Below are 27,500 nucleotides of genomic sequence, written 5' to 3'. Positions count from 1 at the left end.
ACAGATCGATTCGTTGCGAAATCCAGTCCATATCCACCGTTTTTTCTTTCTTTCTTTTTCTCACAAAGGACCCTGAATGCGTTACTTCCCTTGAAACTGTCGTCTGCAAACGATGTGTTTAAAACAAAATGCATTATTCATTCTTAGTCCTGGCAAAATATGTCAAAAAACATATCAAGAGAGAAAACTCGTGTATTTAAAATTCGGAGCCGAGTTTATTTGTGGCATTCCTCGTAAATTCAAATTGACACCAGAGTGCCAAAGATACATTCGCTCCACGAGGGAAAATTTTGGAGGTAAGAGATTCCTGCTGTTCTCATTTTAGTAACCATAAGATGCAGTTTATATATTTGCTCCTTTAAAAAAAAAAAGAAGAAGAAAAAAAGTCTGCATTGACGGGGCAGTTTCCTGTCTTTGTATGCTAATTTCTGGGATCAGTTCCAGTGGGTAGTTTCCCGTTTTAATATCCTAAATTATGGGACCTATTCGAACGAAACCTTTCGTTCAGTTTGCACTGCAGACTTGTGAGAAATGACATGTAGTGTGAAATCCATACTTTTAATCAAGAGTTAACTTTAAACAGTGTGAAAGGATCTATATTATTAACAGGAATTTTTCGACTTAAGTCACCGTTTTTGTTTTGTTTTTGGTTTTAAAAGTATTTACATTTTCATTTCATTTCATTTATTCTTTTTCTTTTTTTTTATTGCACAAAGTGCTGAATTTTCGAAATAATGTGCACATCGTAAAATATGGTCATACTTGAGTATGAATATTTTGCTTCTTTACAGAATGAGCAGATGTGCTCGTTCATAAACCTATTGTATTAAGAGCTACATTTATATACATGATACTGTAAACGGGAGCATGTCTATGTTCCACCAGGTCTATGTTCCCTTCAAAACCTTTTTGGTAGGTCTGTGTTCCCCCAGGTTTACGTTCCCCCAGGTCTATATTCCCCCAGGTCTATGTTCCCCCGAACCAATGTATGTTTAATCATACATGTACTTTTGTGTGCTGGTCAGCAGTGGTCAGTGCTCAGCAGTCAGCAGTGATAAGTGGTCAGTGGTGGTCAGCAGTGGTCAGCCGTGATCCGTGGTGGTCAGCGGACAATAGTGGTCAATGGTGTCGGTGATCAGTGATGATCAGTGGTGTTCAGCGGTGGTCAGTGGTGGTCAGTATATAGTGGTGAGTGATGCCCAGAGTGGTAAGTGGTGGTTAGTGGTGCTCAGCGGTAGTCAGTGAGCAGTGGTGTTCAGTGGTAGTCAGCGGTCAGTGGTGGGCAGCGGCGGTCAGTGGTCAGCAGTGATCAGTGGTGTCTGTGGTCAGCAGTGGTTAGGAGGGGTCAGTAGTGGTCAGCAGTGGTCAGTAATGGTCAGTGGTAATCAGTGGTCGGCGGTGGTCAGCAGTGGTATGTTGCAGACAGTAGTGGTCAGTAGTAGTCAGTGGGTACAGGTGGTCAGTGATCAGCAGTGGTCAGCGGTCAGTTGTAGTCAAAGGCGATCAGCAGTGGTCAGTGGGCAGCAGTGATCAATACTGGGCAGTGGTCAGTAATGGTCAGTCGTCAGTACATAGTGGTCAGTGGTGGCCAGTAGTGGTCAGTAATTAGCAGTGGTCAGCAGTGGTAAGTGGTGGTATGTAGATAGTGGTGGTCAGTGATCATTAGTGGTCAGCAGTCAGTGGTGGTCAGTGATCAGCAGCGATTAGTTAAAAAAAAAAAAAAGGAACATGAACTACCAGAACGTCATGACAATGCACAAATATGATAAAATAGCGCAATATGAAGATTTTTTATGTAGTGGTCAGTAGTGGTCAGCACTGGCAAGTAATGGTCAGTAATGACTAACAATAGTAAATAGTGGTCAGCTAATGGTCAAATCCTGCAAAGACATCCCAATGATGCATACAAAGTGATGCAAACTTAACTCTGATGTGGTCATCATTGGTTTGGCAGTGGTCAAACACCAGCCAATACATAATAATGCGAAGATGTGACAGCATAATGCAGTCTGAGCACTTTGAGGTTATGGCAAATAGTGGTCACCAGCTGGGGAACATAGACCTGGGGGAAAACAGAACTGGGGAAGCATAGAACCAGAAAACGTAAATCTGGGGAAACATAGACCTGCGGGAAAAAACACCTCGGGGAACTAAGACCTAGCTAAAAGAAAAGTGGGGGAACATAGACCTGGGTGAACATTGAGCTGACCCTCTGTAAACAATGCTTGTTTGCAGACGCCTAAACTTCACTTCTTCAATTTAATTACTGACAAGAAACATCTTTTCCAAGGGAATGTGTGCATTTTGTTTATGGTGTAATGAAAGAAAGAATAATATTTTTTCACATCTATTTGTACTTGCAAAAGTGTTCAAAAGTGTTCAGCGCACTCAACTCGTCTTGAACATCAGCGGATAAAGTGACGATATAGACTGTATACCTGTCTTTGTACACTTTTGCACTGAAAAGACGAACCCATTTTAAGTAACAATCTTAACACATAGATGTATATCAGTATGGGTTGTCCATAGACAGTAGCATTCACTGTTTACTTTTATGCCATATATCGCCAGTTTTCTCTGTTTCTTTTCTTTCCGTTTACGGCGAATGTTCTTAAAACAGTCCCAGTTTGTGCTTCTGTTGGTTTTTTGCAGGTTGGCCTATGCACCTTCTGCACGACACGGAACACCAGTGAGTAAAAATATGAAAACTGGCCTATGAAAAGAAAAAGATAATAAACGATTAAAGAATGGGTGAATGAATGAACCAACGAATATATCGATATTCATATAGATAGATAAATAAATAAATGAATGAATGAATGAATGGAATGTGTGTGTTTGTGTGTGTGTGTGTGTGTGTGTGTGTGTGTGTGTGTGTGTGTGTGTGTGTACATATATATAACGAAGATACACACACACGCGCGCGGGCGCGCGCACGCGAATGGAGAGAGGCAGATAGAATGGAGAGAGGCGGATAGAATGGAGAGAGGCGGATAGAAAGCAGTATTCAAATTCAAGGACGTACGTAAACCGATACAGTAGGCTTTGAGTGGTTTGTTTTCCGTGAAAATAATATGAATGATGAACACATATTGATCTAGGCCCCAGAGCTGATGTCCTGTTACATTAAAATCGAACAAACCATATCCATCCCAACAGATATGATCACCAGCATGAGATATAAATATCATGTGTGTCGTGGAAAGATCAGAAATACCGGATTCTCATTGGATTATTGTTTTGTTTTCTCGTGATGTCAATCCAATGGTTTCAACCTTGAGCGTGGTAACATCAGAGGGATTGCATCTCATGGGGTCTCTGTGGTTTAGTGTTTTCTTTTCTGTCTGGAGTGTTCGTTGGTCGTTTGATTGATTGGTTTATTCAGTGGCGCTACATCTCCTGTTCCTCACCACTACCCTGCCTCTCTCTCTCTCTCTCTCTCTCTCTCTCTTTCTCTCTCTCCCTCTCTCCCCCTCCTCCTCTTTGTTTTGCCTCATCGGGATGGGAAGACCTAAATACAATACAACACAATACATCTTTATTCATCCATTTGGAAAATAAATTAATAAATCGTAAGGGTGTCAGTGCCGTTGGACAAATGATTTGAATATCACGAATAAAAAGTATATTAAACCGGTAATGTCCCCTCTCAAATTCAACTCCATCTGCGCTTAGTCGAAATCGTAATCCTCGGGTAGCGTTTTGTAAAGGTAGCATGGAATCAATCCGGGAACTCCAGTGCCGTCCTTGAGCATATCATTGCAAGCTTTAAAACTTATTTCAGATCACAATGTGGTGGGGAAAAAAGAGTTTGGATTTGGATTGTGTTAAAAATTAAATTGAATTTAACCGTGTTTTTTTTAATACTTAGGTGAGACCGCAACATCAACGATTACAGAAGCAGCAACAGCAACACCAGCAGCAGCAGCAACAGCAACAGACGGCAATACAAATAATGGCAAGTAAAAAAACCGTTTATATTTCATAATTTTTATGGTATATTTTTGACCAAATGTGCACAAAAAAAATCCCTTCTCAAATTCAACTCCATTTGCGCTTAGTCGAAATCGTAATCCTCGGGTAGTGTTTTGTAAAGGTAGCATGGAATCAATCCGGGAACTCCAGTGCCGTCCTTGAGCATATCATTGCAAGCTTTAAAACTTATTTCAGATCAAAATGTGGTGGGGAAAAAAGAGAGTTTAGATTTGGATTGTGTTAAAAAATTAAATTGAATTTAACCGTTTTTTAATACTTAGGTGAGACCGCAACAACAACGATTACAGAAGCAGCAACAGCAGCAGCAGCAGCAACAGCAACAACAGACGGCAATACAAATAATGGTAAGTGAAAAAACGTTTATATTTCATATGGTATATATTTTTTTTTATCAAATGTGCACACACAAAAAAACAAACAAAAAAAAAACTTGTTTGTGCTCATGTCTCTCTTACTATCATTAAAACCTACTCGCGCGCGTGTGTGCAAGAAGGAAAAGCGGGCCAAATGGATAACTCAGCGTGACGTCGCCGCAAATACGCTCTGGTTGCTGGGTGCCGGCCCGCATATGTGTATGTGCATATGTGTCGCTCGTGTGTGTGTGTGTGTGCGTGTGTATGTGCGTGTGTGTGTGTGTGTGTGTGTGTATAGACAGGTAGCGGACAGACAGAACATCAAATCACTGCAAACACAGCACCGAGTACACACACACACACACACACACACACACACACACACACACACACACACACACACACACACACACAGAGAGAGAGCAGTCATATTACTTGTGTTGTCAGCAAACACAACTCAAAATGACGTGTCTTCATCTCTGATTTCAAGATATCTTTCCAGCAGCAAGCGTTCTAGACTCTCAAGCATTGTCTTATGGCAGAACAATGCTCGTTCATAATGTTTGCCAGAGTACCAGAAGAGATCAGGCCTGCCTCCAGAAAGATATCTCCGAACCCAGAACCATCCAGCTTTTTCTCAAACATCTTGAGGTGGCCTCCTCTGCAAGTCGCAAGCACTCCTGGACTGTCTTGTACTCGGTGATTGGTTGATGGATCACAGGGTAGTAGTCCAGTGTCGTCTTCTTTGCCGGGTTAATGGTATTAATATCAGAACGTTTGTTCGACATGGCTCAAAAGTCACAATAATATTTTCATGTATATACATGTGTGTGTGTGTGTGTGTGTGTGTGTGTGTGTGTGTGTGTGTGTGTGTGTGTGTGCTCACACTAGAGAAGTGCACATAAACTTTTTTTTTCAATAAAAAGACCAATATGAATTTGTAAAGAATTAAATCTGCGTCGAAGCCAAATAGGGGGTAGGGGAGATAACCCGGCGACAGAAGACAGCAGAATAGGCCCATGGTGGTGTGAAATCACAGGAGACTGTTCTGTGAAACTGTGGTGTAATTGGTTTCAAAACAGTTGCACAGTTTTCGAGAGAGAAGGTTTATTGCAAACACTTGGGCAAATTCACAGTTCGCAACGTGTGACAGACGGTGGGTACACGCGTAGCTTCAATGCGGTCACCGTATTGCATATATTGTCATTCTAACTATTGCATATCGTGCAGAAGGCATCACTGTCAACAAAAACGTAAAGGGAATTCTTGTAGCTCAAATAACAAAGACACAGGTGATCACCAAACTTATGGAAGGTTATGGACCGACGAAAAGTAACCACGGCACCTGAGATTCCAGAAGGGACAGTGAGTGCCAAGATGTTTTATGTTAACATGATTTTTCGTGATCTATATGCTTATGACAAACTTATTAGGGGGGAGGGGGGGAGGGGTGTGTGTGTGAAAGGTGGACCGTTTCTCCTGGCAGGCTAGAATGACCAAAGAGGAGACGAAGTGGAGGACTGGCAGATAGAGAGCAATCTGCTTCTGCTGAATGATCCAGAAGACCCACCAACCTTCTTCTCTCGCCGATGGCTCACCACGACCGCCCCAGATCTTGCCTTTGCCACTGAAGACCTTGCCCAAAAACCAGCAGGAAGGTACAAAAACAGTTGGCAAGCAGCGACCACAGACCAGTACAACTGGCCATCAATTTGCAGTATACACCAAGCAATGCCAAGTCCTTTCCCAGATGGAATTACAAGAAGGCGGATTGGGAGATGTTCGCTGGCCTCTCTGACGAGTACTGCAAGACCATCAAAATGGACGATTACAACATCAACAGAGCCACCAAAAACTTCCAACTTTTCAGCAAGGTTCAGAATCAAGCTACCCATATCATCATAGGGGTCATGAAGTTTACGCCAATTCAGGAGCTTGAAACCATCACAGAGCTCCAGCCCCTTGAGGACCGCAGAGACGCCAAACTCTTGACTCAGGCTGCCAAGTTCAAGAGGATGCAAGGCCACCCCATGAAGGACAGACTGTCCCAGCCATCAAAAGGACGGCTGAAGAGAGGGAGCTTCATACACCAGAGCAGGATCCTAGAACGACAACACCAGGATATCCTTGTCCATGCCCCCAGAGTGATACCCCAGTGTCTTGCCGTCCCTGCCTGGAGTGAAGGAACCTCTCCCGTCATCCAGTGCAGCATTCCTGGTGTTGGTCCCAAAGATTCCCAAAGCGGCCCTGAAAAAAAGTCCCTCACCTTTGAACACCTCCACACCCAGTTCCCCAAAGAGTTATGGACTCATGTCTACACTGACGGCGCTACGGGCAGGAGTCTATGTTCAGTATCCAGGAGGCAGAGAAGAAAAGACCTGCCTCGCTACCGGCCTGTACTCCACCTATTACAGAGCCGAAGCAGAAGCCTTGAAAACAGCAGCAGCCCACATCGAGGTCAGCCCCTACGCCAGCCACAACGTTGTCTTCCTGACCAACGCCCTGTCCATCTTGCAGGCCCTTTGGTCCAACAGAGATCCCGAACTCAACGATCAGTCCTCCTCTCTTGCCTCCCTCTGCACAAGTCACACAGTCACCCCACAGTGGATTCCCTCACACTACAACGTGCTTGGCAACGAGACTGCTGACTCCCTGGCAAAGGAAGGCACTACGAAAGAGCAGATGGACAGGCCTTCCAGCTACTCTGAATCCAGGACCATCATTAATTAAGGCCAAGCTGCAGAACAAGTGGAAGCAACAGCATCCACGCCACAACAAAGCAGACCCGTACTACCTGCTGACTCGTCGAGAGCAGGTAGCCATTTTCAGGCTCAGGACAGGCCACAACCGCCTGAAACACCACCTGTACCCGAAACTCCGTATCGGCGACACAGAGTAGTACCCCTGCAGAACAGGCAGTCAGACAACAGAACATCTGCTGCAGTCCTGCCCACTCTACCATGCGCTCCGAGAGAAAATCCCAGCGGCCCGGAAACTCTACAGAGGACTGGAGAACCTGCGACTTACTGCCGCCTTCGTCGAGGAGACGGGGGAATCCATCTGATAAATGACGAACGAGACAACAGCAACTTTGCTGGCCATGTTTACAACAAAAAAGAATATAGGGAGAAGTTCCTTTCGGGACGGCTTTGTTGATGCTGGGTTTTGCACTACACAACATTTGTAACATCGGCAGATTTCTCTTCATACACACTAACATTATCCTTTTTGTACGTAGACGGCTTGGCGCTCGAAGGGAAAGATAGTGGCTTTTATCCGCAGATAATGTGGTGTTCCCTGGCTAAAGTCAAAGATCAAATGACTGCTGGGTTGTGAGGTCGCGTATTTGAAAACTTCCTGAACATACTTCGATTTCCCGGGGTACGTCTGTTTAGCAAAATGGGTTACCTGAGAAGCGTCTCGAAGATTTTTAATTAAACACCTCTAGATAATGGCTGTTTAGGCTGATGGTTCCATAGTCTTTATTTTTTCCAAAGAGATTCTGAACGATATACATGATATTCATATCTTTATGATGACTACCTTTAGTGAACAAATTAGTAATTCTAAAGTTCGTTTCAACCATAAAGTCGTCTATAATCACCAGTCGACTTCTTTCCCCTTCACACTCCTGTACTTTAGGTACGCCTTCAATTAAGGATACACCTTTTAACGTTTTATACATTGACTGATATTCTCCATATCACTTATTCGGGTGGTGATGTCTTCATATCAACGATGTGATTCCAAAACAGAGTAACCCAAACAGTTTTTCCTCTTTCAGTATGACCCACAATCACGCAGGTAAAGGGATGCTGAAACATCACATCCATCTTTTCAAATGGTCTACTTTTAAAAGGTACGGTTCTTTTATCAAAATACCTTTATCATACAATAAACGCGGCGTAGCATACGAAGTGGAGACCATAAGCGGCGACGTCAAGCTTTGCAGCCCATTAACGTCAAAACCGCTAACCATCTATTTACAAGGCGATTGAGTGACGACCTTGACCTATGACGTCCCTTCCGCTGTTGATGTCACTTCCGGTGACCTACGACAAGGACGCAACCTTAACCTTTGACCTCACTTTCGTTGACGACACTTCCCACGACCTTTGGCCTATGATCTCACTTCCACGGGTGACGTCATTTCTGGCTCTCTAAGCTCCTTAAAATAATTCACTTCGGTTCATGGGGGGGACAATTCCTACATAATTACTGCTCCACTCTCAGTACATCCGTTATACGCATCAGTGCATTCCACGATTGATTATTGTATGCCTCATGTTAAATGTGACTTGGATTCCTCATAAATAAAAGAATCAGGTTGAGACCAATATCGTTTTGACGAGGTTCAGCCAGGGAACCTTTTCTGTTTTACTTCTCAAAAAAATATAGAACAAATTACTAACAGTACAGAAAATAATTATATACCAAAAAAGAAAGACAAAGAAAACCAAAGAATACAATTAATGCCAATGTCAAGACCACAAAAAAGCAATAGATTAAGGTATTACATTCCAAGTTCTGAAAAGGACCAAACATTGTATGAAACTGATTTGTTAGCCGCTGTCTGTGTCCTGTTTCAGCGTTTTCCATCGGCGATTGTTTCGAGGGAGACGAAAATGGCCAGGTATACGACTTGAATCCTGGCAGCTACAATCCGAGGGATCTGACTGGGGATTTGTGTGCCAAAACGTGTGGCGCTTTCCAATTCCCCAGAGCTGCTGTCGTCTGTGACAGGTGTGTCAAAGTATTGTTTCCTTCTCTCTGTGTACCTGTTTGTTGCTTGTTTAGTTTGAAATTATCATTTCTTTCTGTTTGTTTTTCTTTGATAATTTCTTCTTCTTCCTTTTTTTTTCTCTCTCTCTCGCATTGTGTTTGTGTGTGTGCGCGCGCGCGCGCGCGCGCGTGTGTGTGTGTGTGTGTGAGAGAGTGTGTGTGTGTGTGTGTGAAGGGAGAGGGGATTGGGGAGGTGGTGGGTAGGTGGTGAGGTAGATATGTGGCTTCGGAGATGAGTTTGATTCAAAACTTTTTGCCAGTGCGTAGAATGAGTGATGTGTGTGAGTGTGTTTAAAAGGAGGAATACATAAAGGTAACTTTATTATCAGTGTTGGGAATTTGTTCATTTTCATTAATTTTTTGTGTCCTTGTTAGTGCATGCAATTATAATTCATACAGTACATTGAGCCTGGCTTTGTATGAGGGAATTACGTTTCCTAAGAACCATTCATTGCCACGATCGTGCTGACTTCGGCAGGATCATGACCCTATGCGTCGAACTTACCATTCTTACTTTGCTTGTGGTGTAGTAGCCTGTATCTCTACCCTTCTGTTTGGATGTTTTGCACCAGTGCTTGTGTGTGTGTGTGTGTGTGTGTGTGTGTGTGTGTGTGCGTGCGTGTGTGTGTGTGTGTGTGTGTGTGTGTGTGTGTGTGTGTGTGTGTGCGTGCGTGCGTGCGTGCGTGAGTATGTGTATGTGTGTGTGTGTGTGTGTGTGTGTGTGTTCAGTGGAGTGGACGAGAACACGCAGAATGAAATACACACACACACCAGCAGATACATACATACTTGCATCGCGTGAAACACTTAGAATTTATCTGTCTGCCTGTCTGCCTCTCTCTGTCTCTCCTGTCCCCTCTCTTGTGCGCGCTTTCTCTGACTACCTGTGGTGATGTGTGTGCAAGCGCTCGTGTGTATGTGTGACTGTGTGTGTGTCTGCGCGCCCCCAAGTGTGCTTGCGTGAGTATAATTCATACTTGCATAGTTACACCTTCACATATCATCATGATTCAGACATACCTACGTATTTATTACAACGTGACACAACACCCTACATCTTTCACCTACCTGTTCATATCTGTGTTTTTACATCTCCTCCAGCCTTGTGGTAGGCTGGACAATAAGCATCATCATTTATACATCTCCATACTTAAACAGGTTTTGCTTCTGTGGCAACAACACGTTATCCACTGGTCCTTGTCGGAAGGCGTGTAGCGAGGGGTCGTCGAAATTTTACAGTATCCAGACTTCCACACTATACCGAAACCTCCGCGTCACCACCGGTGTTGGTTACGGCTTCGTCCAGACCCAAACCACGGTCTCCTTCAGTGTCAGGCATGTGCGCGCACACACACACACACACACACACACACACACACACACACACACACACACACACACACACACACACACACACACACACACACACACAGTTCTCTCTCTCTCCCTCTCTGTCGTTGCCCTCATTTTCTGCATTTTCTGTATGGTAATGATCTCAATAACAATGATGGTGATGACAGAGGTGGTGATGATGATGTTTTTGATAAAGATACTGATGAGGGTGATAATAATTATATCATTTTGTATTGTGCTACTCTGTTGTCACAGCAGATTTCTCTGTATGAAAATCGGGCGGCTCTCCCCAGGGAGAGCGTCGCTTCAGTGCAGCGCCACCCTTTTCTTCTTCGTTTTGTTATGCCTGTTTGGGTAGTTGTTTTCCTATCAAAGTGGATTTTTCCACACATTTGTTACCGCGGGTTCTTTTACGTGTGGTATGTGCATGCTATGCATAAGATCTCAGTTTATCATCTCATCCTAGTGGCGAGCGTCCAGACCACCTCTCAAGGTGTAGTGGAGGGGAGAAAGTATATCAAGGTGTAGTGGAGGGGAGAAAGTATATCAAGGTGTAGTGGAGGGGGGAAAGTAATGGCGAGCGTCCAGACCACCTCTCAAGGTGCAGTGGAGGGGGGAAAGTATATCAAGGTGCAGTGGAGGGGGGAAAGTATATCAAGGTGTAGTGGAGGGGAGAAAGTATTGGTGAGCGTCCAGACCACCTCTCAAGGTGTAGTGGAGGGGAGAAAGTATATCAAGGTGCAGTGGAGGGGGGAAAGTATTGGTGAGCGTCCAGACCACCTCTCAAGGTGTAGTGGAGGGGAGAAAGTATATCAAGGTGCAGTGGAGGAGAGAAAGTATATCAAGGTGTAGTGGAGGGGAGAAAGTACTGGTGAGCGTCCAGACCACCTCTCAAGGTGTAGTGGAGGGGGGAAAGTATATCAAGGTGCAGTGGAGGGGAGAAAGTATATCAAGGTGCAGTGGAGGGGAGAAAGTATATCAAGGTGCAGTGGAGGGGGGAAAGTATTGGTGAGCGTCCAGACCACCTCTCAAGGTGCAGTGGAGGGGAGAAAGTATATCAAGGTGTAGTGGAGGGGGGAAAGTATTGGTGAGCGTCCAGACCACCTCTCAAGGTGTAGTGGAGGGGGGAAAGTATTGGTGAGTGTGGGATTCGTTCCAGTGCCCTCAGATTCTCTCGCTTCCACTCTCGTTTCCACTAGGCCAACACTCTTCCAATGATGGTAATCATGATCAGGAGGAGAACAAGATGATTTGATAATGCTGCTGCTGATGGTAATGATATTACTGCCATGAAGAGGTGGAGGAGAGGGATAATTGTGGTTATGGTGATGATGCAAATGATGATGATAATGACGACGAAGAAGGAGACTATAATTATGATAAGTCGTGAGAAGGAGGAGGAGAAAGATGATGATGGCAATGGTGACGACAGCAGAGATTACTACAACCACGACAATGTAATCAACACTATCAGTCAGTGCTTCATTAACTGAACGTCAATGCTTCCAGTGCCGACACCAGCAGCGGCAGTTACAGTATAGGATTTGACGATGTCGACCGACGGAGGCAGTACAGTCTTTCTGACAGACCTAAGCGGACCTTCCATCTACCGGGAGTCTACACAGCTCGCGTGGAGGCTGTTGACATCCAGAACGCATTGAACGTAAGCAGCTAAGCTTATCGGTTTGCGCGCGCACGCGTATGTGTGTGTGCGTGCGTGCGTGCGTGTGTGTATATATATATATATATATATATATATATATATATATATATATATATATATGTGTGTGTGTGTGTGTGTGTGTGTGTGTGTGTGTGTGTGTGTGTGTGTGTGTGTGTGTGTGCGTTTTGTTTGTCTGGAAATATTGTGGTCATTCAAAATTTACCAATATATCATGTAGCTTTTCAACTGTTTGAGTGTTATCAAATAACAAATGAGCGTGACGATATTGTGATAATTCGAACATTATTTTGTTAATGGCATTGGGCCTAAAAAGAAAAAAAATACTCCTTGATATGGAATCTACGCTCCGATGTTTGTGGTTTGTTTGTCAGCTCTGTTCTGTTCGCGGTGTTTCAAGCGCAATCCCTCCCCCATTCCGCACCCCTTGCGTATGCTGAGCTCAAAACACAGTAGTTAATTTGTATTTATACTGAAATTTACATCTCTGTCTCTGTCTCTGTCTCTCTCTCTCTCTGTCTCTCTCTCTCTCTCTCTCTCTATATATATATATATATATATATACTATATATATATATATATATATATATATATGTGTGTGTGTGTGTGTGTGTGTATATACACATATAAATATATGTATATATGTATGTATATATACACATATAAATGTATATATATATATATATATATATATATATATATACTATATATATATATGTGTGTGTGTGTGTGTGTACGCGCGCGCATCATAACGTGTATCATCAGATCGAGAGAGACGCGACGACCGTGACAGTGGAGGCCCCAGTGGCTGACGTCACCGTGGACTGTGACGCTCAGTTCATGACGTATGAAGAGGGCGAGTGTGTCGTGACCGTCTGGCAAGGGACGTCCCTGTCTCTGACTGCCGTCATTCGGTACGATGCCGAGAGAACCTTCTCCTTCCCAACAATCCGTGGTAAAGGACAGGGCTGGGGCAGTTTTCGTTTCGTTTCTTTTCGTTTCTTTTTCCCTTCTGCGCGCTCTCGTGTATTGACGTGATCGACGAACGCTCGGCTGCCACAGTGAGATATGACCGCAGTGCGAGTGTTCTGTCATCTGTAATGTTGTTTGTTGTTGTTGTCTCGACTGCTGTTCATACTGCTACTTCTGCAACTGCGACTCCTGATACCACTACTGCTGCTGCTGTTACTGCTGCGACTGCTGCTATTGCTGCTACTTCTCTACCGCTACTGCAGTTGTTGCTCTAGTCGCTGCTGCTATTGGTGGTGCTACTACAGCTGTTACTATTAATACTGCTGTTGCAGCTGCTACTACTATTGCTATCGCTGTTAGTGTAACTGCTGCTGCTGCTGCCTGTGCCACTACTACTACTGCTACTGCTGCTAATATTACTGTTAACAACTCTCTTCTCTTCCTTCGAAGCAATGCGAAGCAATCGATCTAATTAAGCTAGCTGTTTTTATTATCATTATCATTTTTACTGTGATCATCATCATCATCATCATCATTGTTGTTGTTGTTTTTATGGTTGTTTTTGTTATTGCTATAAATATCCTTGTCATCACTGTTACTACCATCATCATTATCGTTACAAAGCAGTTCACTGCAAAGGAATAATGTACAAGACAATCTGATAATAACAATGATAATAATAAACAACAATAATGATAATGATAAACTGTCATAATTGTGATCATCATCATCATCATCATCATTATCATCATCATCATAATCATTAACCGTGAATATATATATATACTGATAACGACAACTCCAACGACAGCACCAACAATATAACAACAACAACAACAACAACTACTACTACTACTACTACTACTACTACAAGCCATGTCCTCCAGACCCGACACTGACCCAGACGGGCCCAGGCATATTCTGGCAGGACGGCATCGCCAGTTCCTTCTCTCCCCCGTTTACCGTTTTGGCGCTGGGGTCTGCAGTGCTGCGGGCTGGCCGCATCATTGGTTGGGAGCTGCATGTTTCGCATGCCGGTTGGTGCCAATTACAGGTAGGTGGGTGGCCACACCCAACTGAACATACCGTGCGTGCGTGCGTGCGTGCGTGCGCGCGCGCGTGTGTGTGTGTGTGTGTGTGTGTGTGTGTGTGTGTGTGCAGGGGAATGCCACTATGTGCGTGTAGGAGGAGAAGGATGACTGTGTGAATAGAACAGAACAGAATAGAATGGAATAAATTTTATTGACATAAACTTTAAGGCATTTAAGACATAAACAAATAAGTGTGTGTTTGTGTGTGTGTGTGTGTGTGTGTGTGTGTGTGCGCGCACGCGCGAGACATTTCCAGATTCTGTCACCCAAATGTCCAGCCGGAACCTCGTACTGCCGGCTGAGCAACGAATGCGCCTCCAGCTGCTCAGCGACCCTGTGTGATGACAGCATGTGTGACTCACCGACTCCCCCGTCGAAATCGTACAACTGTTCGGGTCGTTCCAAGGTGAGGACTTGGTTCTGCTTTAGTCTGTTGAGTTCTTTTGGTGTTTGCCTGGTTTGAGTTTCATCCATCCCCGTTCTGTTCTGCTCTGCTCTTTGGACACATAAAAACGTATGGTACGCCATACATACGCGAGCCTGACGCACACAAATACGCCCGCACGCGCGCTCACACACACGCGCGCGCGTGCACACACACACATGCCCCTCCCCCTCCCTACACACACATGCACCGACATACAAACGCACAAATACACACATGCACATATACAAACATACTCGCGCACACACACTCACACACAAGCGCACACAAATACGCATACACATATACAAACACACGCACATGCGCTCTCACAGGCACACTCATACACATACACATAGACATACACATACACACGCGCGCACGCCTGCGCCCGCGCACTCACACTCACACACTCTCATTCACTCCCTCATTCAATTGCGCGCGCGTGTTCAGGCCTTCCCATATATACGGAGAAAATCCGCTAATTACCCGACCATTAATCCCCTGTGTGTGTGTGTGTGTGTGTGTGTGTGTGTGTGTGTGTGTGTGTGTGTGTGTGTGTGTGTGTTCACTCACGTCAAAAAACGGAGAGTTCCCAAACATTGCTAATGTTTTACGTTTTTTGTTGTTTTTTTAAGTTATTGTTCCCCTTGCAAAGAAGATTCTTTTCTTTTAAATCAGCACAACACAATCTACATGCAACACATGATCAGAAAAAAATGATTTGACATTCAATTAAGTCAGCCCCATCAGTACTGACAACAAATAATGACTGTGGTGCATACGAGTTGTGTGGACTGACAGTTAACACCACCAATGTGGGATTCACAAGATTATAGAATCATGATGTAGATATGCAGTAGGATCATAACCTGCAAGACTAACTCAGTTTAACAATAACATGTGATATTTCAAGGGCTTTTCCAACAACGACCTCCCCGACACTCTCTGGGCCCACCACTGTCCCACGCAGGCCTGCCACTCTGCATTTGTACCTCTCACAGCCATTCACTTATCATAAGGCACCCAGTTAACATATTTTCAAAACAACATTCTCATACCATCGTGCACCAAATGATTTTACAATACTTGGGTTTTATTAGAATATGTATCTACGATGAATATATTCTCAATTTACCTATTTAGATCAAAAGCATTTGAATTGTCCACACTCGCAGAAAAAAGATTCAGTCTTTATGAAAGTCATTTAAAAAAAATCAATAAGGGAGGCGTATTGTTGCCATTTGGGATTTAAAAAAAGAATTTCTCATGTTGCTTATGTTACAGGTGCCTGAGTACGAGGTAACAAGCACGATCAGGCTGACATTCGCAAACACGGGGTACCATTACCTTGCGCAGTCCACGCCAGTCAACGTGTTGGCCGGGGACGTAGTGGCTTTGGTCTATCAGGCGGGAAGTGGAAGGGTGTACAACTTGACTTGTCCGCTTGGCCGCACAGACTTCATCCTGTCCAGATACTTGTCTGGACGTGGCGCCAGGGTGTCAGCGTCTGAGCTCTTCGCCGTTGGTGGGTTTTGCGTTTTGTGTTCTCTGCTGCTTGGAACGATGAAGAGGAGAAGGGGGAGGAAGGAATGTAGAGGAGGAGGAGGATGGGATAGAAGAACAGAAGAAACGTTAGACGTAATGGGACACTATGTGAAGCTGTGGTTTCCGTAGAAGAAACAACAAACGCACTTAAAACACTGAAAAATTGGTCTGCACCTGGAAGTGGCGGGATTACTACTGAATTTCGTAAATCGTTTTGGGTTAAATTAGATTACATACTTACAGACTCTCTCTACGAATCATTCCACAAAGGAGAATTGTCATTCACTCAAAAGCAAGGAACAATTACTCTGTTACACAAGGGTAAAGATTTAGACATGGACAAATTAAACAACTGGAGATCAATAACCCATACTAAATGTGAATAAAAAGATAGCAAAACGTTTTTGCAGAGACGTTCAACAAAGTAATTCGCAAGCTAGTAAACGAGGATCAGGCAGGACAGATCAGAAGCAGAAATATCGCCACAATAATAACATCAGTAGATGACATGATTAATCATCTGAAGACAACTAAACCTACTTGCGTTTGTTTACATCTCTAAAACATTTACGTAACATGTATTTGAAGTATTTGGTTTCAGTACCGATTTTCAGAAGTGGGTTTATGTTATAAATAATGATATCTGAAGTTCTATTAACTGTGGTGGATGGATATCTGAACCTTTCAATCTTTCTTATGGAATTAGACAAGGTTGCCCTTTTTTACCCCTAGTTTTTATTTTAGCCATAAAATTATTAACCATTGAGATAGGAAATAGTACAGTGCAAGGTATTAAACAACCAACTTTTGCTTAGAGACAGTCTATTAAGAACAAAATATATGGTTGTTAACAAAACGCAAAGAGGATATTATTAAATCATTGGAAATTTTTGGATGGTTTGAGACCTTTTCGGGACTAAAGTTAAACAGAAAACAGGATGTAGGTAGAAAAAATATTATATTCCTATATCAGTGCTAAATATAAAAAAAGAAAATGAATCTATTTGTAATCAAATAAAATGGCAAAAAAAAATTGAAAAAACTGGCTATACAGAACAGAACAGAACATATGAAACATTTCATAAGAGATTGGAGTAAAAGAGATCTCAGTATACAAGGTAAAGGTATTGTAATAAAACATTCTTCATTAGTCAATGTATTTATGTAATAAAATCGATTGGTTTACCACATGGAGTCTTATGTAAAATTGACACGTATCTATATAGATTTCTTTGACCAACTTGAAAAGCAACAGAAAGGCATTTAAAAAGGTAAAACGAAAAGTGATGGAGTCTGGATATGGAGAAGGAGGACGCTATATGACGAACATCATTGACGTACAAGAATATCTGAATAAATTATTTACATTGGACGGGAAAGTTATTTGATAACACAGAACACCACATTTGGAGAATGCTAAGGAGTATGCACACTGGAAAACTTGTAACATGCGACAATATCTTTCAGATTATTTTTTAAAACTGAAAAAAAGAAATAGAAAAGATATCGAATTTTGGAAATATGTAATAAAAAAAACAACAACAATAGTGTTACTTACATTATAAGATTATCACGAAACTAGAAGAAATTACAAAAACTACCCTTCAAAACCAGTAATTGTTAATAATCTATTAATAATATACTAAAACAATCCGCTCTTCTTCCGGCAAAGAAAGGGGATTATTCAAATCAAACACACATTGCACCACACAGAGAATAGGCTGTTATCACTCAACGAGGTCAACTGTATAACTGGTCAAAACAGAGCCAGTATAATAGAATACAATGTCCTCATTAGTTCCATCCCTAACTCCTGGATCCAGTGGATACAGAGAGGAAACTGATAAACAGACACACAGAAAAGTGACGTAAACAGATTGAATACCAAATCCAAAACATATCAAGAAAATATCGACGTCAAATAAGGAACCAGATACCCTATCATCATTTTACCTTTGGCGAAGAAAAAATAGAATCAGATCATTAGATAGATCAACTTGGGTTAGAGTAAAAGAAGTCACAAAGGAAACCAGATTAAGAGTTTTGCATTTGAAAATTCTTCATAATATTTACCCAACAAATATGATGATTTTAAATAAAATGAAGATTAAAAAAAAGTTCTCTTACCGTGTGACAAGTAGATTACATTGAACACTGAAGTGTATGACCTTTGGATTTTCATTGAAGAGACAGTTTGTTACAAAGCTAATGTCGAGTTAAGGGTTTCAAATAGAAATATATTATTTGGGGTAAAAAAAGAAAAATAAAGATCCACACTTTAAAGGAAATTACCACAATATCAGTCTACTTATTCAAATTCGGAAAATGTCTATAAGCTTTGCCCATACAATATAATCTTCTTTTTTTCTTTTTTTTTTATAGAAAGAAATGAAATTCGGGGACGGATCCTGCATTATGTCCAGTCATCAAAATTTCTCCACACGTTGCCATGTGTTCTTTTTCAGTGCGCCAAGTGCGTGATGCAAACGGGACCTCGGTTTATCGTCTCATCCGAAAGACTAGACACTCATTTTGATTTTCCAGTCAAACTTGGGAGAAAGGGCGAGAATGGGATTCGAACCCACACCTTCACGGACTCTCTGTATTGACCGCTAAGCCTCTTAACCATTCTGCCACTTTCCTCCAACCTTGGTTGACTGGACAGTTAGTCAGTTAGCTACATCGTACCTGTGTGACACGGGTTCCTTAACTGACTGGCTGCCTGCCTGGTGCGTGCCATTTGTTCATTGATTCACATATCGATCTATCGATCTTGACCTAGTCATATTTGATTTATTCATTTGATTTGATTGTCCGTTCTTCGATCGGTTTGTACATTTATCTTTATTGTTTTCAATTCTCACGTTTAGGGATGACTAGTGAGGGAGTCAAGACAGGATTGTGCATGGCCCTGCGAGCCACCGTTTCCGAGGCCTCTTATGTCCACCTCCCGTTCACGTTCTATGCTGCCGGAAGGCGCACCTTGGACGTCAGTGTCAGTAACAGGAATATCCACACCAGTACTTTCGCAACCAGTGCCACAATCACGGTGGTAGAGGCCATCAACGTCACCATCATCCAGGGCCCGACGTTCGTCCAGACAGGCACTCCGAACGTCTTTTCTCTGGCCCAGCATTCAGGTAAGAATGCTGAAGGATAGAACCTCGTGGTGTTGGCTGAAGGAGGGGTTGGGGCAGAAGGAGGGAGGGGTGGAGAGAGAGAGCGTGCGAGAGAGAGAGAGTTGTAGTGTGTGTGTATGTGTGTGTGTGTGTGAATGCATGTGTGTGTATGTATTTGCGTGTTTATGTGTGTGCTTGCGTGTGTGTGTGTATCTGTGTGTGTGTGTGCTTGTATATGTCTCTCTGTGTATGTCTGTTTTTTTGTTGTTGTTGTTGTTTCAATCATATATGCCTTTGATTATATGTTATTTGTTATGTGCTCATTCTAAGCAAACATATCTTGATTGAATATTTTGTCCAGAGGCGCTGGACGGTCTTGAGTCTTTCCCATGTCACATCCACTCAGGCGCAGTGAACGCTATTTTATTTTTTATTGTATTACTAATTTTTGTCACAACAGATTTCTCTGTGTGAAATTCGGGCTGCTCTCCCATGGAGAGCGCGTCGCTGGACTGAGAGCGCCACTCATTTTTTTTGTATGCAGTGGGGTTTTTTTCCTATCGAAGTGGATTTTTCTCCATAATTTTTGCTAGGGACAACCCTTTTGTTGCCGTGGGTTCTTTTACGTGCGCTAAGTGCATGCTGCACACGGGACCTCGGTTTATCGTCTCATCTGAATGACTAGCGTCCAGACCACCACTCAAGGTCTAGTGGAGAGGGAGAAAATAATGGCGACTGTGCCGTGACTCGAACCAGTGCGCTCAAGATTCTCTCGCTTCCTAGACGGACCGTTACCTCCAGGCCATTACTCCTTAACACTATTTGTTTGCTATGTGCCAGTTTAAAGCAAACATCTTCATTTATCGTCCACTAAACTGATGTCCAAACCACACAGGCGCAGCAAACACTATTTCATTTGCGATGTGCCAGTTTAATGCACACGTGTCTTCATTCAACGTCCACTAAACTGATGTCCAAACCACACAGGCACAGCAAACGCAATTTCATTTGCTATGTGCCAGTTTAAAAGCAAACATGTCTTAATCTGGAGTGGAGTGATGGCCTAGAGGTAACGCGTCCGCATCGGAAGCGAGAGAATCTGAACGCGGTGGTTCGAATCACGGCTCAGCCGCCGATATTTTCTCCCCCTCCACTAGACCTTGAGTGGTGGTCTGGACGCTAGTCATTCGGATGAGACGATAAACCGAGGTCCCGTGTGCAGCATGCACTTAGCGCACGTAAAAGAACCCACGGCAACAAAAGGGTTGTCCCTGGTAAAATTCTGTAGAAAATCCACTTCGACAGGAAAAACAAACAAAACTGCACATATGAAAAAATACAAAAAAAATGGGTGGCGCTGTAGTATAGCGACGCGCTCTCCCTGGGGAGAGCAGCCCGAATTTCACACAGAGAAATCTGTTGTGATAAAAAGAAATACAGATACAGATACAAAAATACAAACTTATCATCCACTAAACTGATGTCAAACCCACGCAGGAGCGTCAAGCGCCAAATACACTTGGGACGTCACTGACGGCTCTCCAGCAGTGAACGTCATCTCGGCTCAGAGCTGGGCACTGACCTACGCCACCAAAGGCACCTATCATCTGAACGTCACAATCGCCAACGCCATCAACAGCAAAAGCAACAGGACCGTGGTGCACGTGCAAGATGAAGTAACTGGTCTGAACGTCACAGCTAAAGGGGTTGCTGCACTGGGAGAGCCTCATGCCTTTCAGGTCAGTGACACACATGCTTTGTTCTTGTTTCTGTGTGAGCAGCGATGGTTTATGGTTTCCTTTCGTTATATCGCCCGGCGTGTGGCTTTGTCTCGTGTGTATTTCCGTTCACTAAAGAGTGTTCGTTCGAATGTGGTTGTTTGCGTTTTGTCAGCATGTTGTGTGTGTGTGTGTGTGTGTGTGTGTGTGTGTGTGTGTGTTTCCTGTAGCCCATTTTATTATCATAGTGCTGTTGCTTAGAACATTCCAGAACAGTATTAGCTGTTACACAGCCGACAAATAGTATATAGATACCATCACACATGTACAGTGCAAAAAAAAAAAAACAACTAGTTTAAATGCGCTTTGTGATTCTGTTTTGTTTTGTTGTTGTTGTTGTTGTTTTGTGTTTTTGTGTGTTTGTGTGTGTGTGTGTGTGTGTGTGTGTGTGTGTGTGTGTGTGTGTGTGTGTGGCATTATACGTGTCCTGCATCAGTCTCCACACATTGCGGTCGAGATGCAAATTTCTTAAAAAAAAGGAAAAGAAAACAAATTGTACGGTAAGATCACCCACTTGTTTAAGGATTATCGGCGTTCTCTACAAGCTGATATGACGCTCGCTTACTTTCAGTGTCTGTGACGAGGAAATCATAGGCGTCGACTGGAATACATTGTTGGGCCCCTGTGTGTGTTCAGTCAGACAGGCATTGCGGAACACACCCAGGTACTACTCGGTCCCAACACTGGATCTCTTCTGTTGGATGCCCTGACATGGTCCTGTTTGGTGAGCTTGAATCACAAGAAACAACATGTGAAGCGAAATGCCGCTTCATTGTACCTCTCAGTGGACAGCTGGCAGCCACTTTTAGTATAAAAAGTGGAGTGATGGCCTGGAGGTAACGCGTCCGCCTAGGAAGCGAGAGAATCTGAGCGCGCTGGTTCGAATCACGGCTCAGCCGCCGATATTTTCTCCCCCTCCACTAGACCTTGAGTGGTGGTCTGGACGCTAGTCATTCGGATGAGACGATGAACCGAGGTCCCGTGTGCAGCATGCACTTAGCGCACGTAAAAGAACCCACGGCCACAAAAGGGTTGTTCCTGGCAAAATTCTGTAGAAAAATCTACTTCGATAGGTAAAACAAATGAAATTGCACGCATGAAAAAATACCCCCCAAAATGGGTGGCGCAGTAATGTAGCGGCGCGCTCTCCCTGGGAAGAGCAGCCTGAATTTCACACAGAGAAATCTGTTGTGATAAAAAGAAATACAAATACAAACACAAATAAACCGAACCTGGAAGTCAGGAAAGAATTGCGTGAGGTGAGGTCACTGAAGGGAGAACAAAGAAAAGAAAAGGTTGCGACAGTTAAAAGAAATGATGGCATTTTGTTCCGTTCTGTGCACAGATCAGCCTGGCAGGCGGGTCAAACTACACGTGTCTCTGGTCCTACGACGACGGCAGCTCCGACGACACCACTGACGAGGTCAGCACTCCCAGCGGCGACCCCACCCCGACCACACGACATCACTCCTTCAGCACCAGAGGCTCCAAATCCGTCATCGTCACCTGTGCCAATGACGTCAGCCTCGTGACGTCAGCCATGACGCTGGTGGTGCAGGAACGAATCCGAGGTCTTCGTCTGTCGCACAGGGGCCAAGACGAGGAGGACAACGTGGTCATTTCTTGGCAGGTGGAATCCGGGTCGGACGTGCACTGGGCAGTCAGTTTCAACGGGAACAGCCTCCAGGTTAACTACACTGCCTCCGGTGGGTCAAGCCACGAATGGCGATCTGAGGATATGGGCCGGTACCCGGCCGGCATTAACACCGTCAGCGTCACTGGCAGCAATGACGTCAACAGTGTCAACATTACACAAGACTATGAGGTGATGAATTGTTCGTTTTTTTGTTGGTCTTGCTATGCATTATAATGCACGCGCGTATATGCACATCACATGTTCATGCGCACACACTCGTACACAGACGAGTGCACTCATGCGCACACATGCATGCGTGCACACATGTATGCTCTCATACACACGCACGCACACACATGTACACATGCATGTTCATTCACGCACACACTCTCTTACACACACACACGTGTGTGTGTGTGTGAGATAAAAAAAATGTGATGTTGACGATGATGAACATGATAATGAATAAGAGGAAACAGAGAATGTTGTTATCATCATCGTCGTTTGCCCCGTAGGTCACGGTCGCTGTTGCTGGATTCAGGGTGAGCTCCAGCCCGAACCCTGCCAAGCCGGGCGATGAAGTAGCGTTCACAGTGAATGTGGACAAAGGCAAAGACGTGAACATCACCCTGGTGTACTCAGATGGCGATGTCAGCACCGCTCTGTTTCCTGGAAACGTTGTCCCTGGCACCAGCAAGACGTTTCGTTACAGATTTTTCCACGGGGGTCGTCATTTGGTGAAGGCGAGTGGGTTTGGTGACGTGTGTGTGTATCTGTGTGTGTGTGTGTGCGAGAGGCGGGGTGGGGTTAAATGTGTGTGTGTTATTGTGTGTGTGTGTGTGCGCGCGCGAAGCTGCACCAGAAGAACTGCCCAAGCCAAGCCCCAAAACAACTGGCAGCACGGCAGTGACCACTGATTGTCAGGTGAACAACCGGTCCTCAAACCACTCTTCCCGTTTATCTAACTTTGATAGGCTGGACACGCAGTTAGTCCGGATGGGGAATGTGTACGTTTGTATGCACGAGTTACACTTGCATCCTTTGATGTCATGTTCCCCTTTCAGGTGCTCGCGGGAAACGTAGCTGACACGCAAACAGCCAGTGTGGAAGTCCTGGTTAATCAGGGCGTCGATGGCGTGCAGATGGTCGTGCCTCCATTCGTTCTCTTCAGCATCCCGTTCACGTGGGTGGACGTCTGGTTCACCATCCCGGAAGGGGCGCCGCGCCCCACAGACCCCAGGCTGACGCTGAAGCACTTTCTGTACGAGGAGAGGACCTACGCGTTGGACTTCAACAGAAGTTACTCCGCTCTCTACTTCATGGAGGGCGTCTTCAGCGTAACAGCAACTGTCAGCAATTTGGTGAGCAGTCGGGTAAGAACGAGTCTTTCTTGTTTTGGGGGTTTTAAATTTGTTATTATTTATGGCTTTCTCTATTCTTTTCTGTGGATTTGGTTTTGTTCTTGTTGTTTCACTGGGCAAGAATCATCCTTCTTTGACAGTTGCGCCGTCCAACACCGACAAAATATAAGTATTTCCGGCCAGAATTAAGAACAACAATGTCCCTGAGATTAACATTTTATAGAATATGTATACAGCAACCAAAATCTGAGGTGATCCCATTGCAACAAGATCAGCAATAAAAAGTTCCACGCTGAAATACCGTGGTTGTTGCTGTTGCAGTCGTGACATCAACAGTAATTGTGGCAGCTAATTTTCAAATGAAGCATTTTTTTCAGACTTTGACAAGCACTGTTGCCATCCTGGACATCCTGGAGGAGCCCATAATCCGAACGGCCTTCCCCAAAGCTCCCAGAGGACAGCCAATGGACGTGTACTTCAGTCTGTCACGTGGTCCAAAGGCCCCCTTTTGTAACCTCACCTGGGATTTTGGCAACCACACAGATGTCACAACGACCGAGAGAAAGGGTGAGTGATCATGAAGTGTGCTCAGTTACTCAGGCTTCTGAAAGATTAATCCACCATATGTGAATTCTTTATGCGTAACTTAAAGACTTGTCATTGGTTTCGGAACTTCAGATTGGATGGGGAGAATACTCGGTGAGTTGTGTGACGTGTGTTTGTGTGATGTTGCGAAGCTTCAAAGGGCGCTTTGTTCTTCATGCTTTACATTGTTTTGTGGTGTTAAGAACTTCCCTTATGAAACACGGGATGCCGTTCCTTAGAAAACTCATTGCCAGAATGCGGTCCCACCCATGTCCCGTATTTGCATACGTACTCGGCCTGACAAAGTGGATTTCTTTAACGTAGGCTGTCTTTTCGAAGATTACGTTACCACGGCATGTTTGACCATCTGCGCTAGCAGATCACGAGATTCTCTTGTTTTCTTTCTTTTAAGTGTTTGATCCGAAAGACTGGCATACAGACCGCCACTCAAGGTAAGGTTTGGAAAACGAAAGAAAAAGAGAAAGGGAAGAATCATCTTCCTCGTTCGAAACAGACCACTACTGTACAGGCAGACAGGCAGTAGATGTTGAATACGATTGTGTATAAACCGTTCTTAAAACGTAAGATTTCTTTTGCTTTTTTGTTGTTGTTGTTGTTGTTGTTGTTGTTCTCGTGTTTGCCTGGATGATCATTAACCGTGATTTCATTTTGGACACGGGGAAGGGGGAGACGTCAACGGGTCGGACAAGAACACGGTGACGTACTGGACTTTGGGGACCTACGTCATCACTGTCACCGCCACCACTCCCATGCAGACCGTGAGCAAGAACCACAGCATTCAGGTCATCGAGCCCGTCCCCAGCAACAGTTTCAACCTCACCTTTGATTCCCCAACCTTGACCTGGGACTTCTCGGGTAAGGGGAAACAACCCCTTCAGGAAACATGTGACACACAGGACAGATTGAGGGTTGTCAGGGGTATGGTGGGGGCAGATGAGGATACTTAGGAGTGACAGAGAGACACAGAGAGAGAGAGAGAGAGAGAGAGAGAGATTTTCAAATTTATTTTCTCTTTTTTCCAGTATGGATGGCTTGCAAATAGAAAAACGGTTGACTTTGACACATACATAGAACACACACGCGCGCACATCAGGTGCTCGCACAAATGAACCCTATCCTACTTTTGAAGTTTGACACTTTTTTTTCATACTATACTTATATAGAAGCTTGACATTACTTTTCCATAGAGTGATATTGCATAAGTAATATCGTTCTAATACTGAAGTATCATTTTTTTCGCTGTATCGCTTTGCCGAAGACCAGACTTTGTGAGAAAGTGGACTGTAGGCGAGAATGAAATACATTTTAGAGAAACGATAGTACTGTGCTCACGTAATGGACAGAGAACAGGTACAGATCACAACACACGATGAGCGACGCGTGTCGACGCAAGGGTCTTCGACAGGCAAAATAATGGAACATACAAACGAAAACAACACAGATCATTTCCTATTGTAGTCTACGCCCATTCTCCGTTCTTTACGTGAGTGCACTACTATAGTTTTTGTTAGTAACCAGATTTAAGTCTAAAAGCATTAAAATGGGCGGAAGATACTTTCCATTTCTTGACTACAGAACCTTGGTGAGGTAAGATCAGTGCTGCATAAGATTTAACTGCTACACACACACACACACACACACACACACACACATATATATATATATATATATATATATATATAAAGAACGGTGACTGACATCCTGACCTGTGATCTCGGTATTATCTCAGTGAGGGTGCAGCCCTTCTCTGACGAGCACACTTATCAGCAGCAGACAAGCGGTGAATAAGATAACCAACCAGCCAACAAGCCCATTCTGTTAAGCCACTCTCCCACACCGCCTCCCTCATCCTTTACCCGTGTGGCAGACAAAATGAAGATGCACGTCAACTGGACCAGCACCACTCGTCCAGGAGAACTAAGTGTCTCTGTGGACTGGGGAGATGGGTCCTTCGTGAACGACCTTGAATTCTACCAGGATGGCACCTTGACGCTTCAACACCGCTTTCACATGGTCGGCCTCATGAACGTTCAGGTCCGCGTCTTCAACAAGGCTTCAGTGGTGATCGTCAGCGAACAGGTGAGTCAGCAACAGCCTTCATTTAGTTCTTTTTGTTGTTGTTGTTCTTTCATTTTATGTGTTTGTTTTTGTTTGTTTTTTTCGGAGGGGGAGGAGGGGGGGCGGCTGAGGGTGTCGTGCTCTAGTCTGTCGTCTCGATAGCCATTCAAGTCGTTATTAACATCACCGTCATCTGATGTTATCATCGTCCTTGTTTGAGTGGTAGAGATAGCAGAGTGTGAGGAGGAGTGGCAGCTGTAGTGGTGATGGTGATGATGTGGTTTTAGGTCTTGATGATGCTGTTTTGTTGTGTATGTATGTGGGTGTACGTTTGGGTGTGTGTGTTCCTCTCAATTGCATGCGAGTCCACAAAGCTCTGTTTTGTGCTGCACGTGACTTTCTTCATGGGAAGTAAAAAAAAAAAAAAAAAAAAAAGGACAAACTTAAACCATCCATGCACCACCTTCACCACCACGGCCAGCATCAGCGGTGGAAACAGCCACACAGCGACCTGGTTAAGCTCTGGGCAACACGTCTTTGCTGGGTGCAGGTTGCAGTTTGCAAGAGGTTCGTGGGGCTGAGGACCAGCACGTGTCAAACCCCGGAGCTGCCTAGAGATTCCGGGTGTCTGCCTGGCCAGGGCGCTGAGGAAAACACCTTCTTCAGTAACCAGGACGTCACTTTCCGAATGATGAATGACAGCGGCAGTAAGTCAGTTCACACACACACACACACACACACA

General features: G+C 44.2%; 2 protein-coding genes across 2 annotated transcripts in view; both read left to right on the top strand.

The window, feature by feature from the left end:
- The first annotated feature begins 867 nt into the window (after positions 1-867).
- LOC143280679 (uncharacterized) lies at positions 868-26,488 on the top strand. Its single transcript, XM_076585428.1, has 16 exons — positions 868-912; positions 2,653-2,689; positions 8,939-9,092; positions 11,994-12,147; positions 12,931-13,120; positions 14,025-14,191; positions 14,485-14,634; positions 15,940-16,180; positions 19,071-19,340; positions 20,817-21,058; positions 22,443-22,922; positions 23,249-23,476; positions 23,798-24,094; positions 24,472-24,661; positions 25,364-25,555; positions 26,430-26,488. The coding sequence occupies exons 1-16, from the start codon at positions 868-870 to the stop codon at positions 26,486-26,488; spliced, it is 3,096 nt and encodes a 1,031-aa protein (XP_076441543.1).
- Positions 26,489-26,572: 84 nt separating this feature from the next.
- LOC143280592 (uncharacterized) overlaps positions 26,573-27,500 on the top strand; it is a 49,060-nt gene continuing 48,132 nt past the window's right edge. The window contains exons 1-2 of the mRNA XM_076585339.1: positions 26,573-26,779; positions 27,309-27,465. Coding sequence (XP_076441454.1) covers positions 26,573-26,779; positions 27,309-27,465 — 364 coding nt within the window. The remainder of the gene's footprint in view (positions 26,780-27,308; positions 27,466-27,500) is intronic.

Source organism: Babylonia areolata, chromosome 1 (assembly GCF_041734735.1).
Source record: "Babylonia areolata isolate BAREFJ2019XMU chromosome 1, ASM4173473v1, whole genome shotgun sequence".
NCBI lineage: Eukaryota > Metazoa > Mollusca > Gastropoda > Neogastropoda > Buccinidae > Babylonia > Babylonia areolata.
The sequence above is the reverse complement of the archived record's forward strand: the minus strand, read 5'-3'. Positions and strand labels throughout refer to the sequence as shown.

Excerpts from the sequence above, each read along its gene's own strand:
- LOC143280679 (XM_076585428.1), top strand. The coding sequence starts at position 868 with ATGTCTATGTTCCACCAGGTCTATGTTCCCTTCAAAACCTTTTTG. Across the intron at positions 13,121-14,024 it reads CTCCTTCCCAACAATCCGTG|ACCCGACACTGACCCAGACG; the intron begins GTAAAGGACAGG and ends CATGTCCTCCAG. Across the intron at positions 24,662-25,363 it reads CACAACGACCGAGAGAAAGG|GGGGAGACGTCAACGGGTCG; the intron begins GTGAGTGATCAT and ends GACACGGGGAAG.